Raw genomic sequence first — 24,391 nt, 5'->3', positions numbered from 1 at the left:
AACGGAGATTTGTTCCGATTTTATATAATTTTCTTAACGAAAACTTATTCACAATCTGAACAACTTTCTTAACGAAGACTTGTTCAGAATAACGAAAACTTATTCAGTATCGGAAAACTTGTCCAGATTCCGAACAATTTTCTTAACCAAAAATATAGAAGTAATAAATACACAAATTATTAGGTGATCGTAAACAATTTTTTATTAAACTCGAAAAACATTTAGATAGTTGAAGCAGTCTTTACAACCCAGCTGCGGAGAACGGCAACATCAGCATAGACACCAGGGTAGTTGGTGAAGGCGCAACCATAACCCCAAGAGACAACACCAACCAAAAGACCACCAGAAACCAATGGGCCACCGGAGTCACCTTGGCAAGCATCTTTACCGACAGTGTAGGCGCAGATCATGGTGGGTTGGATTTCAGAGCCATAACCGTACGTGGAGGAAGCACAAGCGGAGGTGCTGAGCATTTGAACATCGACATATCTCAATTGAGAGGGAATGCCATAGGCGCCAGAAGAGGTGGTACCCCAACCAGATACTACAGCAGCAGCACCAGTAGGAGGAGCAACAGTAGCCAAGCTAATGGGTTTGATGGAGGAGGACATAGTCAAGGAAGAGGCCAAACGGATGACAGCAATATCGTTGACCATGGTGCGTGAGCTGTAACCTTCGTGGTTCTTGAAAGCGGCAACACTGACAACAACACCACCGGAGTTCCAGTAGGAAGAACCAGCACGTACCTTCAAGACAGAGGTGGACACGGATTGCAAGCAGTGAGCAGCAGTCACAATGATGTTAGAACTGTAGATGGAACCACCGCAAGAGTGAGAGCCAGAACGTTGAAGGGAGATTTGCCAGGGGAAGTTGCTGATGGTGGTAGCTTCACCGCCGACAATGCGTCCATCCAATTGAGGAAGCATACCCTCGGGAACGGCAGCACCCAAAGCGCAAGCTATGGCCGACAATAAAATCACAAACTTCAACATACTAAAAGAAATTAGTAAACTATACTAATTCCTCACAATTTCGGAGTTTATATAGCAAAAAAAGGAAATCCACTTACTTTCTATCTCAAGTGATAAGATTATTAAAAGTTTTAATTAAAACAATAATAAATGTTTGGCAAATCAGAAAAAAGTGATCTCACGTTAATATAGGTTAATCTATTGCTTTATTTTGAAGCGATTAGAACTGAAGTGACTTAAAAACAAAACTTTTTAAAAGGTAAATAAACATTTTCAAACATTCTTTAAGAACTTTAGATCAGATTATACCGTTTTGAAAGATTTAGCTAAAGATGATAAAAGAAACTTTATTCAGACAGCAAGACTTCAGTAAATGGTCGTTTTTGATTCGGTTTATTCTGTCCAATCCTATAATACAAATATTTAGGGAATTATAATTTGATTCTGAGACACTTCAATTCTAATCGATCCAAAAGTGGTTTGCTCCAGATGGCTTGTATATGATAAGGTTATTTCACTTGCATATTTTAGAGATATTGGTCGTAGACCCTTAAAGTTGAGTTTTAAAAGTATCACATTTTGGATAGAGAATATTGGAACGGCCGGATATAGTACTCTGCAGAACTTAAATTTGTATATTATTGCTTAAAATTTTAATAATCTTATCATAAGGATTAGAAATAAAGTAATTTTCTTTTATTTTTTTTTTTTTGCTATATAAGTTGAAAAATTTCGGAGAATCAATATAGTTTACTAACTCTTTAGTATGTTGAAGTTTGTGATTTTGTTGTCGGCCATTGCTTGCGCTTTGGGTGCTGCTGTGCCAGAGGGTATGCTGCCCCAATTGGATGGTCGCATTATAGGCGGTGAAGTTACCACCATCAGCAACTTCCCCTGGCAAGTCTCTCTTCAACGTTCCGGTTCTCACGCTTGTGGTGGTTCCATTTACAGCTCTAACATCATAGTGACTGCTGCTCACTGCTTGCAATCGGTTACCGCCTCAATCTTAAAGGTTCGCGCTGGTTCAACCTTCTGGAGTAATGGTGGTGTTTTGGTTAAGGTTGCTGCTTTCAAGAACAATGAAAATTTCGATCCTTACACCTTTGCTAACGATATTGCTGTCATCCGTTTGGAGTCTTCCTTGACCATGTCCTCTACCATCCGGCCTATTAGCTTGGCTACTGTGGCTCCTCCTACTGGTGCTGCTGCAACTGTTTCTGGTTGGGGTACCACCTCTGTTGGCTCTAGTTACAATGGTCTTCCTGCTGAATTGAGATACGTCGATGTTCAAATAATCAGCGCTGCCGTTTGCACTTCTGCCGCTTACGGTTACGGCTCTCAAATCAAACTTACCATGCTTTGCGCCAGCGCTATCGGAAAGGACTCTTGCCAAGGTGATTCTGGTGGTCCATTGGTCTCCGGCGGTGTTTTGGTTGGTGTTGTCTCTTGGGGCTATGGCTGCGCTTACGCTTCCTATCCCGGTGTCTATGCCGATGTTGCTGTACTCCGCAGCTGGGTTGAAAACACAGCTTCAACTATCTAAATGTTTTCACGATATAAAAAAATAAATGAAAATATATAACGAAAACTTTATTACATATTAATTTTGCAATACAGACGAAATGGTCTGTTTTTAATTTCGAAAACTTTAGAGGATTTCGCTAATAATAATGTTGGTACATTATTGCTTGAAATCTCCTATCCCACAGTCACAACAGCCCAATAAGGAGTTTGCAGTAATGCTATAGACTCTGCAGTTAGTTAGTTAGTTAGTTAGTTAGTTAGTTAGTTAGTTAGTTAGTTAGTTAGTTAGTTAGTTAGTTAGTTAGTTAGTTAGTTAGTTAGTTAGTAGTTAGTTAGTTAGTTAGTTAGTTAGTTAGTTAGTTAGTAGTTAGTTAGTTAGTTAGTTAGTAGTTAGTTAGTTAGTTAGTTAGTTAGTTAGTTAGTTAGTTAGTTAGTTAGTTAGTTAGTTAGTTAGTTAGTTAGTTAGTTAGTTAGTTAGTTAGTTAGTTAGTTAGTTAGTTAGTTAGTTAGTTAGTTAGTTAGTTAGTTAGTTAGTTAGTTAGTTAGTTAGTTAGTTAGTTAGTTAGTTAGTTAGTTAGTTAGTTAGTTAGTTAGTTAGTTAGTAGTTAGTTAGTTAGTTAGTTAGTTAGTTAGTTAGTTAAGTTAGTTAGTAGTTAGTTAGTTAGTTAGTTAGTTAGTTAGTTAGTTAGTTAGTTAGTTAGTTAGTTAGTTAGTTAGTTAGTTAGTTAGTTAGTTAGTTAGTTAGTTAGTTAGTTAGTAGTTAGTTAGTTAGTTAGTTAGTTAGTTAGTTAGTTAGTTAGTTAGTTAGTTAGTTAGTTAGTTAGTTAGTTAGTTAGTTAGTAGTTAGTTAGTTAGTTAGTTAGTTAGTTAGTTAGTTAGTTAGTTAGTTAGTTAGTTAGTTAGTTAGTTAGTTAGTTAGTTAGTTAGTTAGTTAGTTAGTTAGTTAGTTAGTTAGTTAGTTAGTTAGTTAGTTAGTTAGTTAGTTAGTTAGTTAGTTAGTTAGTTAGTTAGTTAGTTAGTTAGTTAGTTAGTTAGTTAGTTAGTTAGTTAGTTAGTTAGTTAGTTAGTTAGTTAGTTAGTTAGTTAGTTAGTTAGTTAGTTAGTTAGTTAGTTAGTTAGTTAGTTAGTTAGTTAGTTAGTTAGTTAGTTAGTTAGTTAGTTAGTTAGTTAGTTAGTTAGTTAGTTAGTTAGTTAGTTAGTTAGTTAGTTAGTTAGTTAGTTAGTTAGTTAGTTAGTTAGTTAGTTAGTTAGTTAGTTAGTTAGTTAGTTAGTTAGTTAGTTAGTTAGTTAGTTAGTTAGTTAGTTAGTTAGTTAGTTAGTTAGTTAGTTAGTTAGTAGTTAGTTAGTTAGTTAGTTAGTTAGTTAGTTAGTTAGTTAGTTAGTTAGTTAGTTAGTTAGTTAGTTAGTTAGTTAGTTAGTTAGTTAGTTAGTTAGTTAGTAGTAGTTAGTTAGTTAGTTAGTTAGTTAGTTAGTTAGTTAGTAGTTAGTAGTTAGTAGTTAGTTAGTTAGTTAGTTAGTTAGTAGTTAGTTAGTTAGTTAGTTAGTTAGTTAGTTAGTTAGTTAGTTAGTTAGTTAGTTAGTTAGTTAGTTAGTTAGTAGTTAGTTAGTAGTAGTTAGTTAGTTAGTTAGTTAGTTAGTTAGTTAGTTAGTTAGTTAGTTAGTTAGTTAGTTAGTTAGTTAGTTAGTTAGTTAGTTAGTTAGTTAGTTAGTTAGTTAGTAGTTAGTTAGTTAGTTAGTTAGTTAGTTAGTTAGTTAGTTAGTTAGTTAGTTAGTTAGTTAGTTAGTTAGTAGTTAGTTAGTTAGTTAGTTAGTTAGTTAGTTAGTTAGTTAGTTAGTTAGTTAGTTAGTTAGTTAGTTAGTAGTTAGTTAGTTAGTTAGTTAGTAGTTAGTTAGTTAGTTAGTTAGTTAGTTAGTTAGTTAGTTAGTTAGTTAGTTAGTTAGTTAGTTAGTTAGTTAGTTAGTTAGTTAGTTAGTTAGTTAGTTAGTTAGTTAGTTAGTTAGTTAGTTAGTTAGTTAGTTAGTAGTTAGTTAGTTAGTTAGTTAGTTAGTTAGTTAGTTAGTTAGTTAGTTAGTTAGTTAGTTAGTTAGTTAGTTAGTTAGTTAGTTAGTTAGTTAGTTAGTTAGTTAGTTAGTTAGTAGTTAGTTAGTTAGTTAGTTAGTTAGTTAGTTAGTTAGTTAGTTAGTTAGTAGTTAGTTAGTTAGTTAGTTAGTTAGTTAGTTAGTTAGTTAGTTAGTTAGTTAGTTAGTTAGTTAGTTAGTTAGTTAGTTAGTTACTTAGTTAGTTAGTTAGTTAGTTAGTTAGTTAGTTAGTTAGTTAGTTAGTTAGTTAGGATTCGAACCCATGACCTTCGGTCAAACTAGAACTACTACATTATACGTTAAAAAAATAATTATAAATTCAAACAAAATGATATATTGTTAGAATTTCCACAAGTTTATTTATATATCGTTTGAGAAAAACATTTTAAATCGAATTAGCGGTATTGACAACCCAGCTGCGGAGAACAGCAACATCTGCATAGACACCTGGATAGTTGGCATAAGCGCAACCATAACCCCAAGAAACAACACCAACCAATTGACCACCGGAAACCAAGGGGCCACCAGAATCACCTTGGCAAGCATCTTTGCCTACAGTGTAGGCACAGATCATGCTGGACTTAATTTCCGAACCATAACCATAAGTGGAAGAAGCGCAGGAACTGGTGCTGACAATGGTAACATCAACGGCTCTCAATTGGGTGGGTAAAGAGGAACCACCATATGAAGTAGTACCCCAACCAGAAACTACAGCAGCAGCACCATTTGCGGGAGCAGTAGAAGCCAAAGCGATGGCCTTAATGTTCGAACTGGTGGTCAAGGAAGAGGCCAATTTGATGACAGCAATATCGTTGACCATGGTGCGGGAGTTGTAACCTTCATGATTCTTGAAAGCAGCAACACTAACCAAAACACCGCCACTATTCCAGTAGGTGGAACCAGCACGTACCTTCAAGACGGAAGCAGAAACGGATTGCAAGCAGTGAGCAGCTGTGACAATAATGTTAGAGCTATAGATGGAGCCACCGCAAGAGTGTGAACCGGAACGTTGGAGGGAAATTTGCCAGGGGTAATCGCTAATAGTGGTGGCCACACCACCCACAATACGACCATCCAATTGAGGCAGCATACCTTCAGGCACAGCAGCACCCAAAGCGCAGGCAACAGCTGACAATAGAATTACAAACTTTAACATGTTGTTGAATGAACACGATTTGATGTGAAGTACCTATTAACGCCAGTATTTATATCGGAAATTTTAGTATTTCAAAAAGTGCATTTCTTAGTATATATTTGCTTAAAGCCCTTGTCTATGTAAATATTTATTAGATATGTCCAGTATAGCTCTAGTGGTGGGAACGTCCGAGGGTATTCTTCTTTTGTTAACAATTTGATATAGATATTACTATATCAGTAGAAACATTTTAACGTGTTTTTTGTTAAATTTTAAGGCCTTAGAGTGCAAAATTATTTTACAAAATGCATTATTCTGATTAGTTAAATGCACTGAGAGAAACAATTGTTACAAATATAGAAAAGTTTGTTTTGTAAAATATGCTTGAATATTGAGTCATCTTAGTATTTAATTAATCAGGATCGTAATCACAATAGATCTTAAATGAAAAATTCGATTGCCGGAGAGAGAGCTTTATTTTGATGGAACATATTCTCAAATATTGTGATGGCATATATTGATCGTTCTATTCTCTGAAAGTTCTTCTGGAACTATAAAGAAATTTTAATATTTTTATCTAAAAAATTATTAATTATAATTATTAATTAAATGTACTTGATTACAATTTAATGCAGATTAAATGTAGATCACTTACTCTCTCTCTCTCTCTTTCTTTTAGTACCTCACAACTTTTTATTTACACTAGATTAAACTAAACACTTCATTTGATTGAGATAGTAATATTTTTGGATTAAAAATTAAAATAATATTTAGTTTTATTCCTAAAACATGCGTGTGTTTTTAATTATAAAATTAATACATTTAATTTAAACTTAAACTAAAAACAACGACTAAGTATGACACTTCTAAATGTCAATCACTTTTGGGTTTTTCCTCCTTTTTCGCTCAATTTCGCTTTGCAAAAAAATATCTTTTTGTTTATAAAACAATAGATAAGTTTCGAGTATCTAAAGGTATAAAAAAAAATTAATCAAAACAAATTTTTTTAAATAAATTTTTATAAGTACGTATTATTTAGTATAAATAAATAGATTATAGATAAACAAAATAAATAATTAATGACGCAAAGTAAAGTTAGAGCACGCGTCTATTTTTAAAGAAATCAAAAAACATTCACTAATACAATTTCGATAAGATTTAGATAGATAGGTTTTTGACATAAGGCGTGTTTGAAGGAAATTTTTAAGTAACTGTACATCTGGTATTATTTTTGGATGCATAGATAGATATTAGGTATTTATAGGGATCACCTACATTCCCTATTGATGCATTTATATGTATTATGCATTATTTCGGGCCAATATTTTGAATCTGAAATAGTTATTGGAAAGCTTTTCACTCTGAATTAAATAAAACTATATATTAGAGTTTTACTAACTTTGTTAATAGTAGTATAGTTTTGTAGTCTACCATGATCATATCTCTACAAATATGATCGACATAAAAAGAAGTCGATATGTTTGTACAATTGTATTGACTTTTTCGCAAATTTCATTGATAAAATTACTTAAAAAAGAATTAAGTTCTAGAAATTAATTGTTGTTGTTAAATTGTATAATCACAAACTATTGTTTGTAAGTAATATAGTCTGCTCTAGAGTGATAAGAAATACGCACTGTCTAGTCTACATTTTGTCTAGCTAGGAGACGATGGCAAATAGGAATAGGAGAGAAGGAAATCAGGAGGAGGAAGAGGGGAGGAGAGGAGGAAGAGGGGAAAGGAGAGAGAAAGACGGGGAAAGAGGAGGGAGGAAAACCGAGAAGACAGGGGGACGAAACGAACGAGACGAACGGAAACGAGAGAAGAACGAACGAACGAACGAACGAACGAACGAACGAACGAACGAAACGAACGAACGAACGAACGAAACGAACGAACGAACGAACGAACGAACGAACGAAACGAAACGAACGAACGAACGAACGAACGAACGAACGAACGAACGAAAACGAACAAACGAACGAACGAACGAACGAACGAACGAACGAACGAACGAAGAACGAACGAAAACGAACGAACGAAACAACGAACGAACGAACGAACGAACGAACGAACGAACGAACGAACGAACGAACGAAACGAAACGAACGAACGAACGAACGAACGAACGAACGAACGAACGAACGAAACGAACGAACGAACGAACGAACGAACGAACGAAAGAACGAACGAACGAACGAACGAACGAACGAACGAACGAAACGAACGAACGAACGAACGAACGAACGAACGAAGAACGAACGAACGAACGAAACGAACGAACGAAACGAACGAAACGACGAACGAACGAACGAACGAAACGAAACGAACGAACGAACGAACGAACGAACGAACGAACGAACGAACGAAACGAACGAACGAAACGAACGAACGAACGAAAACGAAAGAACGAACGAACGAACGAAGAACGAACGAAAACGAACGAACGAACGAACGAACGAACGAACGAACGAAACGAACGAACGAACGAACGAACGAAACGAACGAACGAAAGAACGAACGAACGAACGAACGAACGAACGAAAACGAACGAACGAACGGAAACGAACGAACGAAACGAACGAAACGAACGAACGAACGAAACGAACGAACGAACGAACGAAACGAACGAACGAAAACGAACGAACGAACGAACGAACGAACGAACGAAACGAAGAACGAACGAACGAACGAACGAACGAACGAACGAACGAACGAACGAAAACGAACGAACGAACGAACGAACGAAAACGAACGAACGAACGAACGAACGAACGAACGAAACGAACGACGAACGAACGAACGAACGAACGAACGAACGAACGAACGAAAACGAACGAACGAACGAACGAACGAACGAACGAACAACGAACGAACGAACGAACTAACGAACGAACGAACGAACGAACGGAACGAACGAACGAACGAACGAACGAAACTGAACGAACGAACGAACGAACGAACGAACGAACGAACGAACGAACTAACAACGAACGAACGAACGAACGAACGAACGAACGAACGAACGAACGAACGAACGAACGAACGAACGAAACGAACGAACGAACGAACGAACGACGAACGAACGAACGAACGAACGAACGAAGGAACGAAACGAACGAACGAACGAACGAACGAACGAACGAACGAACGAACGAACGAACGAACGAACGAACGAACGAACGAAACGAAACGAACGAACTAACGAACGAACGAACGAACGAACGAACGAACGAACGAACGAAACGAACGAACGAAACGAACGAACGAACGAACGAACGAACTAACGAACGAACGAACGAACGAACGAACGAACGAAGAACGAACGAACGAACGAACGAACGAACGAACGAACGAACGAAACGAACGAACGAACGAACGAAAAACGAACGAACGAACGAACGAACGAAGAACGAACGAAAACGAACGAACGAACGAACGAACGAACGAACGAACGAACGAAACGAACGAAAACGAAAAAAACGAACGAACGAACGAACGAACGAACGAACGAACGAACGAACGAACGAACGAAACGAACGAAACGAACGAACGAACGAACGAAGAAACGAACGAACGAACGAACGAACGAACGAACGAACGAACGAACGAAACGAACGAACGAAACGACGAACGAACGAACGAACGAACGAAACGAAAACGAACGAACGAAACGAACGAACGAACGAACGAACGAACGAACGAACGAACGAACGAACGAACGAACGAACGAACGAAACGAAAACGAACGAACGAAACGAACGAACGAAAACGAACAACGAACGAACGAACGAACGAACGAACGAACGAACGAACGAACGAACGAACGAAACGAATAAAATAATATAAACTAAAGAACTAAACTAACTAACTAAATAAAACTAACTAACTAACTAACTAACTAACAACTAACTAACTAACTAACACTAACTAACATAAGCTAACTAACTAACCTAACTAACTAACTAAACTAACTAAGCTAAACTAACTAAACTAACTAACTAACTAACTAACTGACTAACTAACTAACTAACTAATTAACTAACAAAAATGATCTAGAACCGATTAATTTATATAAAAGGGATTATTATATCAACAATGTGATTCGAACACTTCTCCGAATATTCTATAAGTAGGTATATTTTAAATGGATCTAGTCCTTTCGGTAACAAAAATGAAGGCTACATTTTGCAGAAATAATTGCTAATCAATGGGAGCAAAAAAATATTGAGATAAGTTACATCTATAACTATTTATAAATTGTTGTACCGACAAAATTTAAACCGTTTATATGATTGATGGTCGATTATTGATTAATATAAAATGATTTATTATTTTGCAAATAAATAAGAATTCTCAATTATTCAGCGAATTTTTTAAGTAGTAAAAATTCTTCACACATACATTTGTCTTATCTTGACAAGTTTTCAAAACTACTACAAATAGTAGGCCAATGGATCCACTGTAGTATTAACATGTTTTAGATAATATCAAGCACTTAGTTGTGATTTCTTTTGCGCACCACGAATTTTGAATATAAATGCCAATTCTTTGGTTGCATTCCATGTAGTCTCTTCGACAAAATGTTGCGTTTCGTATCTGTATTTGCTTTAGTTAGTTGTGCCTTTGCGGGCACACTGCCCGATGAATTGGATGGCCGCATAGTAAATGGTGTGGATACCACTATTCAAGCTCATCCCTATCAGGTTTCTTTGCAAACCAACTCGGGCAGCCATTTCTGTGGTGGTTCCATCATTAGTGAAGATATTGTGGTAACAGCTGCTCATTGCATGCAGTCTTATACCGCTTCCCAATTCAAGGTACGTTTGGGTACAACTGAATACAATACTGGCGGAGAGGTAGTAGCTGTTAAGGCCTTCAAATTCCATGAGGGTTACAATTCCAAGACCATGGTTAATGATGTTGCTGTTATTAAATTGGCTACGCCTGTACGTGAATCTTCCAAAATCCGTTATATTAAATTGGCTGAAAAGACACCTCCCACTGGTACTCCCGCTGTGGTTACAGGCTGGGGCACTAAGTGTTATTTGACCTGCATCAGCTTGCCCAAGACTTTGCAAGAAGTTCAGGTGGATATTGTTGATGAGAAGGCCTGTGCCTCCAGTGAATACAAATATGGCAGCCAGATTAAGGAAACCATGGTTTGTGCTTATGCTGTCAATAAGGATGCTTGTCAAGGAGATTCTGGTGGCCCATTGGTGGCCAACAACGAATTGGTTGGCATTGTTTCCTGGGGTGCTGGCTGTGCTCGTTCAGGTTATCCTGGTGTATACTGTGATGTTCCTTCTGTGCGTAGTTGGATCGAAAAGACTGCCAAGGAATTGTAAATTTTGAATGATTTATAATTCTTTCATACTATTCTTTATTTGTGTTAATAAATTGCATTTAATTTGGATTAATTTAAAAATGTTTGATTTCGGGTGTAGGGTTCAAGGGATTTCGGATTTTTTTGCAAGGCTTTCGATTATTCCAAGCTATAGTGGGCGTTATATAAATTCAGCTTTTAATATATTGTTCTTATCTCAGTATTTTATCTCTAACCAACCAGTTAAATGTGTTTTTTTAATGTTAGATAATCTGAAATTTAATTTTGATTATTTTTATACTGAAATTGATGTAATGATAAGAAAGTTGGTAGTCTATACGAATTGTATGAGACTCTAGCTTCTTCAAATGTTATTTATTTTAATAATTTTCACACTGAACTGTTTATTGTTATAGTTCTGTTCTTGTTAGTTCTAGTTCAGTTCTAGTTCAGTTCTAGTTCAGTTCTAGTTCAGTTCTAGTTCAGTTCTAGTTCAGTTCTAGTTCAGTTCTAGTTCAGTTCTAGTTCAGTTCTAGTTCAGTTCTAGTTCAGTTCTAGTTCAGTTCTAGTTCAGTTCTAGTTCTAGTTCAGTCTAGTTCAGTTCTAGTTCAGTTCTAGTTCAGTTCTAGTTCAGTTCTAGTTCAGTTCTAGTTCAGTTCTAGTTCAGTTCTAGTTCAGTTCTAGTTAGTTCTAGTTTAGTTCTGGTTCAGTTCTAGTTCAGTTCTAGTTCAGTTCTAGTTCAGTTCTAGTTCAGTTCTAGTTCAGTTCTAGTTCAGTTCTAGTTCAGTTCTAGTTCAGTTCTAGTTCAGTTCTAGTTCAGTTCTAGTTCAGTTCTAGTTCAGTTCTAGTTCAGTTCTAGTTCAGTTCTAGTTCAGTTCTAGTTCAGTTCTAGTTCAGTTCTAGTTCAGTTCTAGTTCAGTTCTAGTTCAGTTCTAGTTCAGTTCTAGTTCAGTTCTAGTTCAGTTCTAGTTCAGTTCTAGTTCAGTTCTAGTTCAGTTCTAGTTCAGTTCTAGTTCAGTTCTAGTTCAGTTCTAGTTCAGTTCTAGTTCAGTTCTAGTTTAGTTCTAGTTTAGTTCTAGTTCAGTTCTAGTTAAGTTCTAGTTCAGTTCTAGTTCAGTTCTAGTTCAGTTCTAGTTCAGTTCTAGTTCAGTTCTAGTTCAGTTCTAGTTCAGTTCTAGTTCAGTTCTAGTTCAGTTCTAGTTCAGTTCTAGTTCAGTTCTAGTTCAGTTCTAGTTCAGTTCTAGTTCAGTTCTAGTTCAGTTCTAGTTCAGTTCTAGTTCAGTTCTAGTTCAGTTCTAGTTTAGTTCTAGTTCAGTTCTAGTTCAGTACCATATAAAATTTTATCCCAAATAATAATAATTCCTTTTTTTTATTGCCCATGGATTTGTAATTAATAATTTCCTCATTTAAAAAATAACAAAAAAATTTCCCTTAACAAAATCCTCTCATCTCCTACAATCCTTTCTTCACTGACAACTCTACACTCACTAGTACTCAAATAATTTAGTTCACTCGCGGTCATTACGAAAATCAGTCGCAAAAAAATTTCGTCCGTTTAAGTGTAAATTAAATCCGAAAAAAGTGAAGTAAATTAATAAAATCCTTAAAATGTTTATCATAATAATGTTATTTAATAAGAAAGCTGTAAAAAATTATAAAAAATAAGTGTTAAATTAAAGTTTTTAGCGAAATAAATCAGTGCCAAAAAAAAGTCTCAAAAAAGTGTGTATATGCAAAATATTTCCTTGTGGTTGTTGTTATTTGCAACAAAGCGGTGTTAAGTTGTTAGTGTTTTTTTCTAAGCTAAAGCCCTTTACACAAGAGTTTGTGTGTGAATGTAGGTGATGATGCATTAAAAGTGTTGTTGTTTATATTTTTGTCACAGAAAAAAAGAGCAAGAGAAATAAAGAAGTAAAAAAATCTCAATAGTAAAAGCAGAGCAAAGAAAAAACGTAGTTATTGTTTTCGTTCATGCAAAGTCTTGTTTGTAAGAAATTGTGTGTTTGTTGTTGGTGGGATGAGGTGAAATGCATCGAAATGTGTTAAAAAAAGAGCATAAGAAAAAAATTCCAAATCTTAATAGTAAAAAAAGAATAGCAACAAGTGTTGTTATTGTTTACAGAGTAAATATTAGTGCGTAGTAGAGTTGCCCATATTATAAAAAAATGTAAATAAAACGGGAAACGGTTCGCGCGTTTATAATTAAACTAAATTATAATATTGTAAAAAGTAGTAGAAAAGCTAATTACAAAAATTAAGGTGAGTAAAAAATTGAAGTTACTTACATTTTATTTTTCTCTTAAACCTTTTATCAAAGTAATCTTTGTCAATTACACATTTATTAAAATTTGAATCCTCGATCTACTAAGAAGGTATTTTTAGAAATTCGAATATAGGGGGTAAAAACAGTTAAATTCGTTAACCTTATATCTCTTAAACTAAAATACATACCGAAAATATGTAATACTTATCGTTGTTTATTAAAAAAATAAACGGACAGGTGTCTGGTACTTTTAGTTCGTTTCTAATACATTCCCAATTGAGTTTGTTAGTAGCTCTATCGTATTCCATGATTCATTTCGCACTGATATTTGTCGAAAATAATTTATGTATAATGGAAGAAGTAGGTACTTATAATGATGAAGGGTATATAAGTTTCAGAACTGCCGAATCTATCTTTATTTACTTTATAATTTGACCGCCTTAAGGTATGCGCCAGATTTTCGTAAATAATTAATTTATATACTTCAATAAAACATATATGCGATTCTTATAGCTCTATTCCATATTGTCGAGCAAATTTACTAGTTATCAAGAAATACTTTGAAAATACATATGTATTTATACTTTAATGGTCACCGTGCAATACGTTCATGTGTTCATTACAACTGCTATCTGAAATAAACAAATAGAATAGTAGTTTTTGCCAAAATTTTATATATAATATTAGTTATAGTATTTAATAATCAATTTACAAATATATTAATTGAAAATTATGTTTAAGAAACGTGAATAGGTAGTCATTGATAAATTTCTCAAAGTTTTTATAATCTGAAGAAATTATCAATAAAATACTAGAACTACAAACTTCTTGCAAAACGATTTCGATCTTTCTTAAAAATATATAGATAATTGAAATACAGCGTAAAAGATAGACAACATTAATAGTTTTAGCCAAAAATAAACAGTTAGCTTATCTTTAAGAACCTACTACATGGCTATAGTATTAGACCAACGTTGATAACAATATAATCATAAATTATTTTTCTGTGATTTATTTCGTTGAAATCCTATAAAAACCTTGATGGTCTTAACAATCAATACAGTCTTTTCTACAACATGTTCCGGTTTGTAGCTCTATTCGCTTTCGTTAGTTGTGCCTTGGCGGGCGCTATTCCCAATGATTTGGATGGCCGCATTGTCAATGGTGTTGATACCACCATTCAGGCCCATCCCTATCAGGTTTCTTTGCAAACCAACAATGGTTTCCATTTCTGCGGTGGTTCCATCATCAGCGAAGACATTATTGTAACTGCTGCTCATTGCATGCAATCCTACAAGGCCTACCAATTCAAAGTACGTTTGGGTTCCACTGAATACGATAATGGTGGTGAATTGGTTGCCGTCAAGTCTTTCAAATACCACGAAGGTTATAATCCCGAAACCATGGTTAATGATGTTGCCGTTATCAAATTGGCCACTCCAGTGCGTGAATCTTCCAAGGTACGTTATGTTAAATTGGCTGAGAAGACACCTGCTACTGGCACCACAGCTGTCGTTACTGGTTGGGGTTCTAAGTGCTTCTTGTTCTGCCAAACTGCCCCTAAAGTTTTGCAAAAGGTTGAGGTCGATATTGTTGATGAGAAGACCTGCGCTTCCAGCGAATACAAATATGGTGATGACATCAAGGAAACTATGTTGTGTGCTTATGCTGTTAAGAAGGATGCTTGCCAAGGTGATTCTGGTGGTCCTTTGGTTGCCAACAACAAATTGGTCGGTGTTGTTTCCTGGGGTAAAGGTTGTGCCCTTGCTGGCTATCCCGGTGTATACTACTGCGATGTTGCTACTGTCCGCAGCTGGATTGAAAAGACTGCCAAGAGTTTGTAAATTTTACAAAGTACAAATTTATTTGAATAAAATTTAAGTGTTAATTACAACAAAAGAAAAAATTCAGTTTGTTTTACATATTTGAAAAGTTATTCGAGTTATAGGTCAGTTCTAGTTCGGTTCTTGTTCAGTTTTAGTTTAGTTCTAGTTTAGTTCTAATACACTTCTAGTTCAGTTCTAATTCACTTCTATTTCAGTTCTAGTTCAGTTCTGGTTCAGTTCTAGTTCAGTTATAGTTCAGTTCTAGTTCAGTTCTAGTTCAGTTATAGTTCAGTTATAGTTCAGTTATAGTTCAGTTCTAGTTCAGTTCTAGTTCAGTTCTAGTTCAGTTCTAGTTCAGTTCTAGTTCAGTTCTAGTTCAGTTCTAGTTCAGTTCTAGTTCAGTTCTAGTTCAGTTCTAGTTCAGTTCTAGTTCAGTTCTAGTTCAGTTCTAGTTCAGTTCTAGTTCCAGTTCTAGTTCAGTTCTAGTTCAGTTCTAGTTCAGTTCTAGTTCAGTTCTAGTTCAGTTCTAGTTCAGTTCTAGTTCAGTTCTAGTTCAGTTCTAGTTCAGTTCTAGTTCAGTTCTAGTTCAGTTCTAGTTCAGTTCTAGTTCAGTTCTAGTTCAGTTCTAGTTCAGTTCTAGTTCAGTTCTAGTTCAGTTCTAGTTCAGTTCTAGTTCAGTTCTAGTTCTGTTCTAGTTCAGTTCTAGTTCAGTTCTAGTTCAGTTCTAGTTCAGTTCTAGTTCAGTTCTAGTTCAGTTCTAGTTCAGTTCTAGTTCAGTTCTAGTTTCAGTTCTAGTTCAGTTCTAGTTCAGTTCTAGTTCAATTCTAGTTCAGTTCTAATTCAATTCTAGTTTAGTTCTACGTCAGTTCTAGATTTTTTCCAAAAAGTTTTCTATTTTGACCTACTGTGTCTTATTGCAATAATTAACATTGTTAACATTCCAACATTTAATTACTTTCGCTTAACAACTCCAATTTGTACTCATTATCCCAAAAAGTCACAAACATGAAAATTTCCCATAACAAATCCTCTCATCTCCTACAATCCTTTCTTCCCTGGCAACTCTATACTCACTAATGGTCAAATAATTTAGTTCATTCGCGGTCATTACTAAAATCAGTTGCAACAAAAATTTCGTCCGTTTAAGTGTAAATTAAAACCGACAAAAGTGAAGTAAATTAATAAAATCCTTAACATTTTTATCAAAATAAAGTTATTTAATAAGAAAGCTATAAAAAATTATAAAAATTAAGTGTTAAATTAGAGTTTTTATCTAAATAAATCAGTGCAAACAAAAAAGTCTCTAGAAAAGTGTGTATATGTAAATTATTTCCTTATGGTTGTTGTTATTTGCATCAAAGCGGTGTTAAATTGTTAGTGTTTTTTTTCTTTCTAAGCTAAAGCCTTTTATACAAGAGTTTGTGTGAGTATGTTGGTGATGATGGGGTGATGATGCATTAAAAGTGTTGTTGTTTATATTTTTGTCACATAAAAAAGAGCAAGAGAAGAAAATGAAGTAAACAAATCTCAATAGTAAAAGTAGAGCAAAGAAAAAGACGTAGTTATTGTGTTTGTTCATGCAAGTTTTTGTTTGTTAGGAATTGTGTGTTTGTTGTTGGTGGGGTGAGATGAAAGGCCCAAAAAAAGAGCATGAGAAATAAAATGCCAAATCTTAATAGTAAAAGTAAAATAAAAGTTTTTGTTTACAAAAACAATAGCAACAAGTGTTGTTATTGTTTTAAGGGCATATATCAGTGCGTAGTAGAGTTGCCCATATTATAAATAATGTAAATAAAACGGGAAACGGTTCGGGCGTAATATTGTAATAAAAAATTAAAAAAAAAATTAAGTAAAAAATCAATTTAAAAAAAAATTGAGGTGAGTAAAACACTAAAATTATATTTTATTGGTGTTTTATTATTTTTATCAAAAAATCTTTGTCAATTAGTTAGTTATTCATATTATAAGCCTCTATCCACTAAGGAGGACATTTTGTTACTTTTTCTTTCATCAGACGGTAAATAATTTTGATTTATATTTTCCTTCGAAAATCAATTTTTATTCGAAGTGATAAATTTTAAAATCATTCATATTTTCAATTAAAAATGCACATTTTTAATTTAAATTTTGAAATATTTTTATTCAAAATATCAGAACTTTATAAAAGTTCTTCCATTACGGCAAACTTTCAGTTTTAACTAAAATTTTTAGTAAAGTACTTTACAAGAAAGAGTATTCTTTAACAAATTCCTTAACAGTCTTTTCGATCCAGCTGCGAACAGTAGCTACATCACAATAGACACCGGGATAACCAGCAATAGCACAACCTTTACCCCAAGACACAACACCAACCAATTCATTGTTGGCTACCAATGGGCCGCCGGAATCACCTTGGCAAGCATCCTTCTTAACAGCATAAGCACACAACATGGTTTCCTTGATGTCATCACCATATTTATATTCACTGGAGGCACACAAAGCATTATCAATAATATCTACTTCGACTTCTTGCAAAACAATGGGAGCGGTTTGGCACAACAAGAAGCATTTAGCGCCCCAGCCTGTAACAACAGCGGTAGTACCGGTGACGGGAGTATTTTCAGCCAATTTTACATAACGGATAGAGGCGGATTCACTCACAGGTCTGGCTAGTTGGATGACGGCAACATCGTTAACCATGGTATCGGGATTGTAACCTTCATGGAATTTGAAAGTCTTAACAGCAACCAATTCACCACCCTGATTGTATTCGGTAGAACCCAAACGTACTTTGAATTCATGGGCCTTGTATCTTTGCATGCAATGGGCAGCGGTTACAATAATGTCTTTGCTGATGATGGAACCGCCACAGAAATGGAAACCACTATTGGTTTGCAAAGAAACCTGATAGGGATGGGCCTGAATGGTGGTATTAACACCATTTACAATGCGTCCCTCCAAGTAATCGGGAAAAGTACCGGCAAAGGTACAACTGACCAAAGCGAAGAAAGCTACGTAACGCAACATGTTTTAAGAAAGACTGTGGTTAACATACGCACACTAATAGTTTTTATACCAGATGTTGGTGGTTATAATCTTATCTATAGCTTTTTAGGGATTTTTCTTAAGATATGGATTAGTTTAATTTTGAACTGATAAGTAAGCTTTTTTCGACCAAAAACTAAATGAAATTGTCGTAGGCTAATCTTAGAAGTAGAAAATTAAATATAGTTATTAATTGAAATAGTTTGTTTTATCAGTTTAAGAAATTGGCAGATTTTAAAAATTGTTTAATAGAAATAAAAAAATTTGGTAAATTTAGCGGAATTCCCATTGAAAAATAATCTTTAAAAATCAATTTAGTATAAACTCATGATATTGTTAATATTTTTTTTTGGAACTGATACATATTGTTTGGTGTTATCTTTGGTTTTGTTGTAAACAGTTTACCGTATTAGGCACGTGTAGCGGCTATCGTGGGAACCGATAAGTCATATTGTATAGTATTTCTTGTGGTCTGTTTGATTAAGTCTTTAGTAGGAATAATTTGGAGGGGTTTTTCCGAATCTTATCTAGTATACGTATATGCAATAGGTTGGTACCGATTTGAACTAACTAACTAACTAACTAACTAACTAACTAACTAACTACTAACTAACTAACTACTAACTAACTAACTAACTAACTAACTAACTAACTAACTAACTAACTACTAAACTAACTAACTAACTAACTAACTAACTAACTAACTACTAACTACTAACTAACTAAACTAACTAAACTAACTAACTAACTAACTAACTAACTAACTAACTAACTAACTAACTAACTAACTAACTAACTAACTAACTAACTAACTAACTAACTAACTAACACTAACTAACTAACTAACTAACTAACTACTACTAACTAACTAACTAACTAACTAACTAACTAACTAACTAACTAACTAACTAACTACTAACTAACTAACTAACTAACTAACTAACTAACTAACTAACTAACTAACTAACTAACTAACTAACTAACTAACTAACTAACTAACTAACACTAACTAACTAACTAACTACTAACTAACTAACTAACTAACTAACTACTAACTAACTAACTAACTAACTCTAACTAACTAACTAACTAACTAACTACTAACTAACTAACTAACTAACTAACTAACTAACTAACTACTAACTAACTAACTAACTAACTACTAACTAACTACTACTAACTAACTAACTAACTAACTAACTAACTAACTACTAACTACTAACTAACTAACTAAACTACTAACTAACTACTACTAACTAACTAACTAACTAACTACTAACTAACTAACTAACTAACTAACTAACTAACTACTAACTAACTAACTAACTAACTAACTACTAACTAACTAACTACTAACTAACTAACTAACTAACTAACTAACTAACTACTAACTAACTAACTAACTAACTAACTAACTAACTACTAACTAACTAACTAACTACTAACTAACTAACTAACTACTACTACTAACTAACTAACTAACTAACTAACTAACTAACTAACTAACTAACTAACTAACTAACTAACTAACTAACTAACTAACTAACTAACTAACTAACTAACTAACTAACTAACTAACTAACTAACTAACTAACTAACTAACTAACTAACTAACTAACTAACTAACTAACTAACTAACTAACTAACTAACTAACTAACTAACTAACTAACTAACTAACTAACTAACTAACTAACTAACTAACTAACTAACTAACTAACTAACTAACTAACTAACTAACTAACTAACTAACTAACTAACTAACTAACTAACTAACTAACTAACTAACTAACTAACTAACTAACTAACTAACTAACTAACTAACTAACTAACTAACTAACTAACTAACTAACTAACTAACTAACTAACTAACTAACTAACTAACTAACTAACTAACTAACTAAACTAACTAACTAACTAACTAACTAACTAACTAACTAACTACTACTAACTAACTACTAACTAACTAACTAACTAACTAACTAACTACTAACTAACTAACTAACTAACTAACTAACTACTAACTAACTACTACTAACTAACTAACTACTAACTACTAACTAACTACTACTAACTACTAACTAACTAACGAAACTAACGAAACTAACGAAACTAACGAAACTAACGAAACTAACGAAACTAACGAAACTAACGAACTAACGAAACTAACGAAACTAACGAACTAACGAAACTAACGAAACTAACGAACTAACGAAACTAACGAAACTAACGAAACTAACGAAACTAACGAACTAACGAAACTAACGAAACTAACGAAACTAACGAACTAACGAACTAACGAATCTAACGACTAACGAAACTAACGAATCTAACGAAACTAACGAAAATTACGAAACTAACGAAAATAACGAAACTAGCAAACTAACGGAACTAACGAAACTAACGAAACTAGCGAAGCTAACGAAACTAACGAAAATAACGAAACTAACGAAATTAACGAAACTAACGAAACTATAAAGTACAATCGCCGGAAAATAACTAATTCGCTACTTTAATGCAATAATAATAGAATAGTTTAAATTGTATAGGTCAGTGTTACTTTGTATAATTTGAAAATGATTCCTAATAAATAATTTGCAAGAAAACGATTTCAAATCGTTTTATGGTTTCCACATTTTGATAACAATTTATTAAAAAAAATAATCTATAGAATTAAACGTCATGGGGAATTCGCTAGATTTTTCCAATTTCATAAATTATTTTTATTTGAAAATATAGCTGTCATTTTATCTTATTATCAAAGCTGTATTGCCAAAATCTTTAAATCACTTTCACCAACTGTTTTGTTTATAATAACTTCGAAAATAAATAGGAAAACCCAAAATTATTTTAAATAAACATTCTTATCTTAATCGTTTATTAAGTATTAAGATTATAATAATGGCCCCCAGATTACGTGTAAACATATGTATATACAAATTTTAAACACGAGACTAGTCCATACAGTATTTTTACGACATGTTCCGTTTCGTAGCTCTATTCGCTGTAATCAGTTGTGCTTTTGCCGGTTTTATCCCAGATGATTTGGATGGCCGTATTGTGAATGGTGTTGATACCACCATACAAGCCCATCCCTATCAAGTTTCTTTGCAAACCAACATTGGTTTCCATTTCTGTGGTGGTTCCATTGTCAGCGAGGATGTTGTGGTTACTGCCGCTCATTGTATGCAAAAATATAAAGCTAATGAACTCAAAGTACGTTTGGGTTCCACTGAATACAATCAGGGAGGTGTTTTGGTCGCCGTCAAAGCTTTCAAATATCATGAACTTTACAATCCCGATACCATGGTTTACGATGTTGCCGTTATTAAGCTAGCTGCATCTGTACGTGAATCATCCAAAATCCGTGAAATTGTCGGAAAGTACTCCCGCTACTGACACCACCGCTGTTGTTACTGGTTGGGGTTCAAAATGCCATTTGTTCTGTCAAACTGCTCCCAAAATTTTGCAAGAAGTTGAAGTTGATATTGTTGATGCTGAACTCTGCTCTTCCAGTCAATGTAAGTACGGTGATGAAATCAAGGAACTATGATGTGTGCTTATGTTGTTAAGAAGGATGCTTGCCAGGGAGATTCTGGTGGCCCATTGGTAGCCCACAATAAATTGGTTGGTGTTGTTTCCTGGGGTAGAGGTTGTGCCCGTGCCGGTTATCCTGGTGTTTACTGTGATGTTGCTACTGTCCGCAGCTGGATTGTAAATACTGCCAATAGATTGTAAATTAGTTAATGAATTGAATTTTATGGTTTCAATAAAAATTATTTTAATGAAAGTTTTAAGGGCGTTTTATTTTAAAGCATTGTATAGTTTGAAATTTGAGAAAAGAAAACTATTCATGCGTTAATTTAAACTGCCATCAGTTTTTAAGGTTTTGATAGATTATCTCTTATGTGAACTTTCCTAAATTTCCTAATTTTTAAGTTCTTTGAAAGACATTGACATTACTGAGGCCTATTGAATGCGAAAGATCTTATGACAGACATAACAGCTTACAGATCCACTTTTATATGTTTAATTTTAAAGATTATTTAGGATGAATCTCATTTTTGTTATTCTTACTATTGATATAACTTTCACTTCTGGAATAGTCGAAGTCAAACGTCTTTGAACTTTTTTTTGTGTGTCAAGACATTTCTTGAGTAGGAGTGTAAATGGATTTGAAGTTCAATGTTACTTAATAATAAAAAGATACATGGTTTTGGAACTATTTCAACTTACTGAAGTTTGTTATTAAATTTCTCGTTATGCCAAATTTAGTTGACCACTAATAAAGACGGACTTTTGATTTAACCTTTTTAAACTTTTTCTTTGAGACTGCATTTAATCGCTGGTCTATGCCAAAATGCTAATAACGTTAAAAGAGCATCAGAGTAACATGGAACCTGAAATTAATGGTATTTCCGACGACTTGTATTTACTTGTGCCAAAACTTTCGTGGTAAACATTTAAAAAGATATTTCTGTAACAAACCCATACCCTAACTGCATTTGGAGATCACCCTTATTTATAACAAAATATTAGAATATAAAGAAAACTCTTCAAACTTTAATTTTTAAACTTTTTATTAAAAACTAAAAAAAAATACTCAAATCTTTAAATAATTTACAATCTTCTGCCAGTTTCCACAATCCAGCTGCGGACAGTAGCAACATCACAGTAGACACCGGGATAAGCAGCAACAGCGCAACCTCTACCCCAGGAAACAACACCAACCAATTCATTGTGGGCTACCAATGGGCCACCGGAATCACCTTGGCAAGCATCCTTTTTCAAAGCAGCAGCGCACAACATAGTTTCCTTGATTTCCTTACCGTACTTGTATTTGCGGGAAGCGCAAAGTTCAGCATCAATAATATCAACCTCAACTTCTTGCAAAATCTTGGGAGCTCCACTGCAACCGGCGCACAAGGCACCCCAGCCAGTAACAGCAGCAGTAGTGCCAGTAGCGGGAGTCTTCTCAGACAATTTGACATAACGGATTTTGGAAGATTCACGTACAGGGGCAGCTAGTTTGATGACAGCGACATCGTAAACCATGGTATCGGGATTGTAAAGTTCATGGTATTTGAAAGCTTTGACGGCTACCAAAACACCACCTTGATTGTATTCGGTGGAACCGAGACGTACTTTGAATTGGCTAGCTTTGTATCTTTGCATACAATGAGCAGCTGTAACAACAACATCTTCACTGATGATGGAACCACCACAGAAATGGAAACCACTGTTGGTTTGCAAAGACACTTGATAGGGATGGGCCTGAATGGTGGTATCAACACCATTCACTATGCGGCCATCCAAATCACCGGGAAGAATGCCGGCAAAAGCACAGCTGACTACAGCCAATAAAGTAATGAAACGGAACATGTTAAGAGAAAGATTATATGGTTTTAGTTTCAAGTTGAAAGTTTTTATATGTTTAGCTCCACAAACATAGTACGATTATTCATTTCTTATAATCTTAAAGTACGTAGTCTTTGATTGAGATAAGGGTTAGTGCTTGGCGTTTGTTTAACATAAACAGTTTTTGATTTTTCCATTTCTTTAACTTAAATAATATTTAAAATAATAATTAAAAATATCAAAACAGTTTGATGATTTTATCTAGCAGACGATCTAATAATAAATCTAAATTTAAATTCTTATGAAATTCAGAAAATCTAGCAAAATTTCAATAACAATATTCTCTTACAATTTATAAAAATAACAAGTATGATTGTGATATGCGGCAATACCGAATCTTATATACCCTGTGCCATAAGTTTAAAATCGATCTTGCAAGGTGGCTCGTTGTATGAGCCTTTTTTCTTGGATCATCAGGGGATGACCGCAATTCACACAGTGAATTGTGTTTAAACTAGTAAATTAGGTTGTGCGAGGGAGAATAGAGGGAGTGAAAATTCTGCAGTACGGCTGAATAGTGAATTTTCCCTAAAACGAGTTGTGCGATATTCCAGTCTAATGAACCGTAATTAGATGTGTTCTTGATAAAAGTCGTGTGTTAGGCAGGGAACAAGTTCCCTAATATCAGGGAAACACTCGACTTTGTAATATCGATTGAACAGTGAAATACATCCCACATTGCCACTGTGCTATAGTTGTATATCCTACTGCCTAGTCGATCGAGTAGCTTAACAATAGTCTTCAACGCTTCCGCCCATATATGAGAGTTGTATTCCATCGACTATAAGTGATGTAAGTAACATCTTAAACAGTTTTTCACTTGAACT

General features: G+C 34.2%; 6 protein-coding genes and 1 pseudogene across 6 annotated transcripts; 4 read left to right on the top strand and 3 right to left on the bottom strand.

Moving 5' to 3' along the window:
- Window positions 1-176: 176 nt before the first annotated feature.
- On the bottom strand, window positions 177-5,761 carry LOC119603531 (serine protease 53-like). Its single transcript, XM_037955574.1, has 2 exons — window positions 4,963-5,761; window positions 177-1,016 (listed from the first exon to the last, which is right to left on the bottom strand). Exons 1-2 carry the CDS (start codon window positions 5,728-5,730, stop codon window positions 222-224), a joined length of 1,563 nt encoding a protein of 520 aa, XP_037811502.1. The 5' UTR covers window positions 5,731-5,761; the 3' UTR covers window positions 177-221.
- Window positions 1,702-2,559, top strand: LOC119603510 (trypsin alpha-4-like). Its single transcript, XM_037955552.1, has one exon. It carries the CDS (start codon window positions 1,738-1,740, stop codon window positions 2,512-2,514), a length of 777 nt encoding a protein of 258 aa, XP_037811480.1. The 5' UTR covers window positions 1,702-1,737; the 3' UTR covers window positions 2,515-2,559.
- Window positions 5,762-10,255: 4,494 nt separating the features above from the next.
- LOC119603540 (trypsin) lies at window positions 10,256-11,129 on the top strand. Its single transcript, XM_037955582.1, has one exon. The coding sequence runs from the start codon at window positions 10,293-10,295 to the stop codon at window positions 11,055-11,057; it is 765 nt and encodes a 254-aa protein (XP_037811510.1). The 5' UTR covers window positions 10,256-10,292; the 3' UTR covers window positions 11,058-11,129.
- A 3,206-nt stretch (window positions 11,130-14,335) lies between these two features.
- On the top strand, window positions 14,336-15,204 carry LOC119603517 (trypsin-like). Its single transcript, XM_037955562.1, has one exon. The coding sequence runs from the start codon at window positions 14,375-14,377 to the stop codon at window positions 15,140-15,142; it is 768 nt and encodes a 255-aa protein (XP_037811490.1). The 5' UTR covers window positions 14,336-14,374; the 3' UTR covers window positions 15,143-15,204.
- A 2,039-nt stretch (window positions 15,205-17,243) lies between these two features.
- LOC119603516 (trypsin-like) lies at window positions 17,244-18,152 on the bottom strand. The gene has a single exon (XM_037955560.1). The coding sequence runs from the start codon at window positions 18,128-18,130 to the stop codon at window positions 17,345-17,347; it is 786 nt and encodes a 261-aa protein (XP_037811488.1). The 5' UTR covers window positions 18,131-18,152; the 3' UTR covers window positions 17,244-17,344.
- A 2,973-nt stretch (window positions 18,153-21,125) lies between these two features.
- Window positions 21,126-21,884, top strand: LOC119603522 (annotated as a pseudogene).
- An 843-nt stretch (window positions 21,885-22,727) lies between these two features.
- Window positions 22,728-23,595, bottom strand: LOC119603520 (trypsin-like). The gene has a single exon (XM_037955565.1). It carries the CDS (start codon window positions 23,526-23,528, stop codon window positions 22,767-22,769), a length of 762 nt encoding a protein of 253 aa, XP_037811493.1. The 5' UTR covers window positions 23,529-23,595; the 3' UTR covers window positions 22,728-22,766.
- Window positions 23,596-24,391: the final 796 nt, after the last annotated feature.

The sequence above is a fragment of the Lucilia sericata genome, unplaced genomic scaffold (assembly GCF_015586225.1).
Source record: "Lucilia sericata isolate MDLA Ls3-8-SP2 unplaced genomic scaffold, ASM1558622v1 Contig000310F_arrow, whole genome shotgun sequence".
Taxonomy (NCBI): Eukaryota; Metazoa; Arthropoda; class Insecta; order Diptera; family Calliphoridae; genus Lucilia; species Lucilia sericata.
The sequence above is the reverse complement of the archived record's forward strand: the minus strand, read 5'-3'. Positions and strand labels throughout refer to the sequence as shown.

Bases quoted from the DNA above. Each gene is read 5' to 3' on its own strand.
- LOC119603516 (XM_037955560.1), bottom strand. From the start codon at position 18,130: ATGTTGCGTTACGTAGCTTTCTTCGCTTTGGTCAGTTGTACCTTTGCC.
- LOC119603517 (XM_037955562.1), top strand. From the start codon at position 14,375: ATGTTCCGGTTTGTAGCTCTATTCGCTTTCGTTAGTTGTGCCTTGGCG.
- LOC119603510 (XM_037955552.1), top strand. From the start codon at position 1,738: ATGTTGAAGTTTGTGATTTTGTTGTCGGCCATTGCTTGCGCTTTGGGT.
- LOC119603540 (XM_037955582.1), top strand. From the start codon at position 10,293: ATGTTGCGTTTCGTATCTGTATTTGCTTTAGTTAGTTGTGCCTTTGCG.
- LOC119603531 (XM_037955574.1), bottom strand. From the start codon at position 5,730: ATGTTAAAGTTTGTAATTCTATTGTCAGCTGTTGCCTGCGCTTTGGGT. The intron at 1,017-4,962 runs TAAAATGTTTTT...GTGAGGAATTAG, and splicing joins TCAATACCGCTAATTCGATT to TATAGTTTACTAATTTCTTT.
- LOC119603520 (XM_037955565.1), bottom strand. From the start codon at position 23,528: ATGTTCCGTTTCATTACTTTATTGGCTGTAGTCAGCTGTGCTTTTGCC.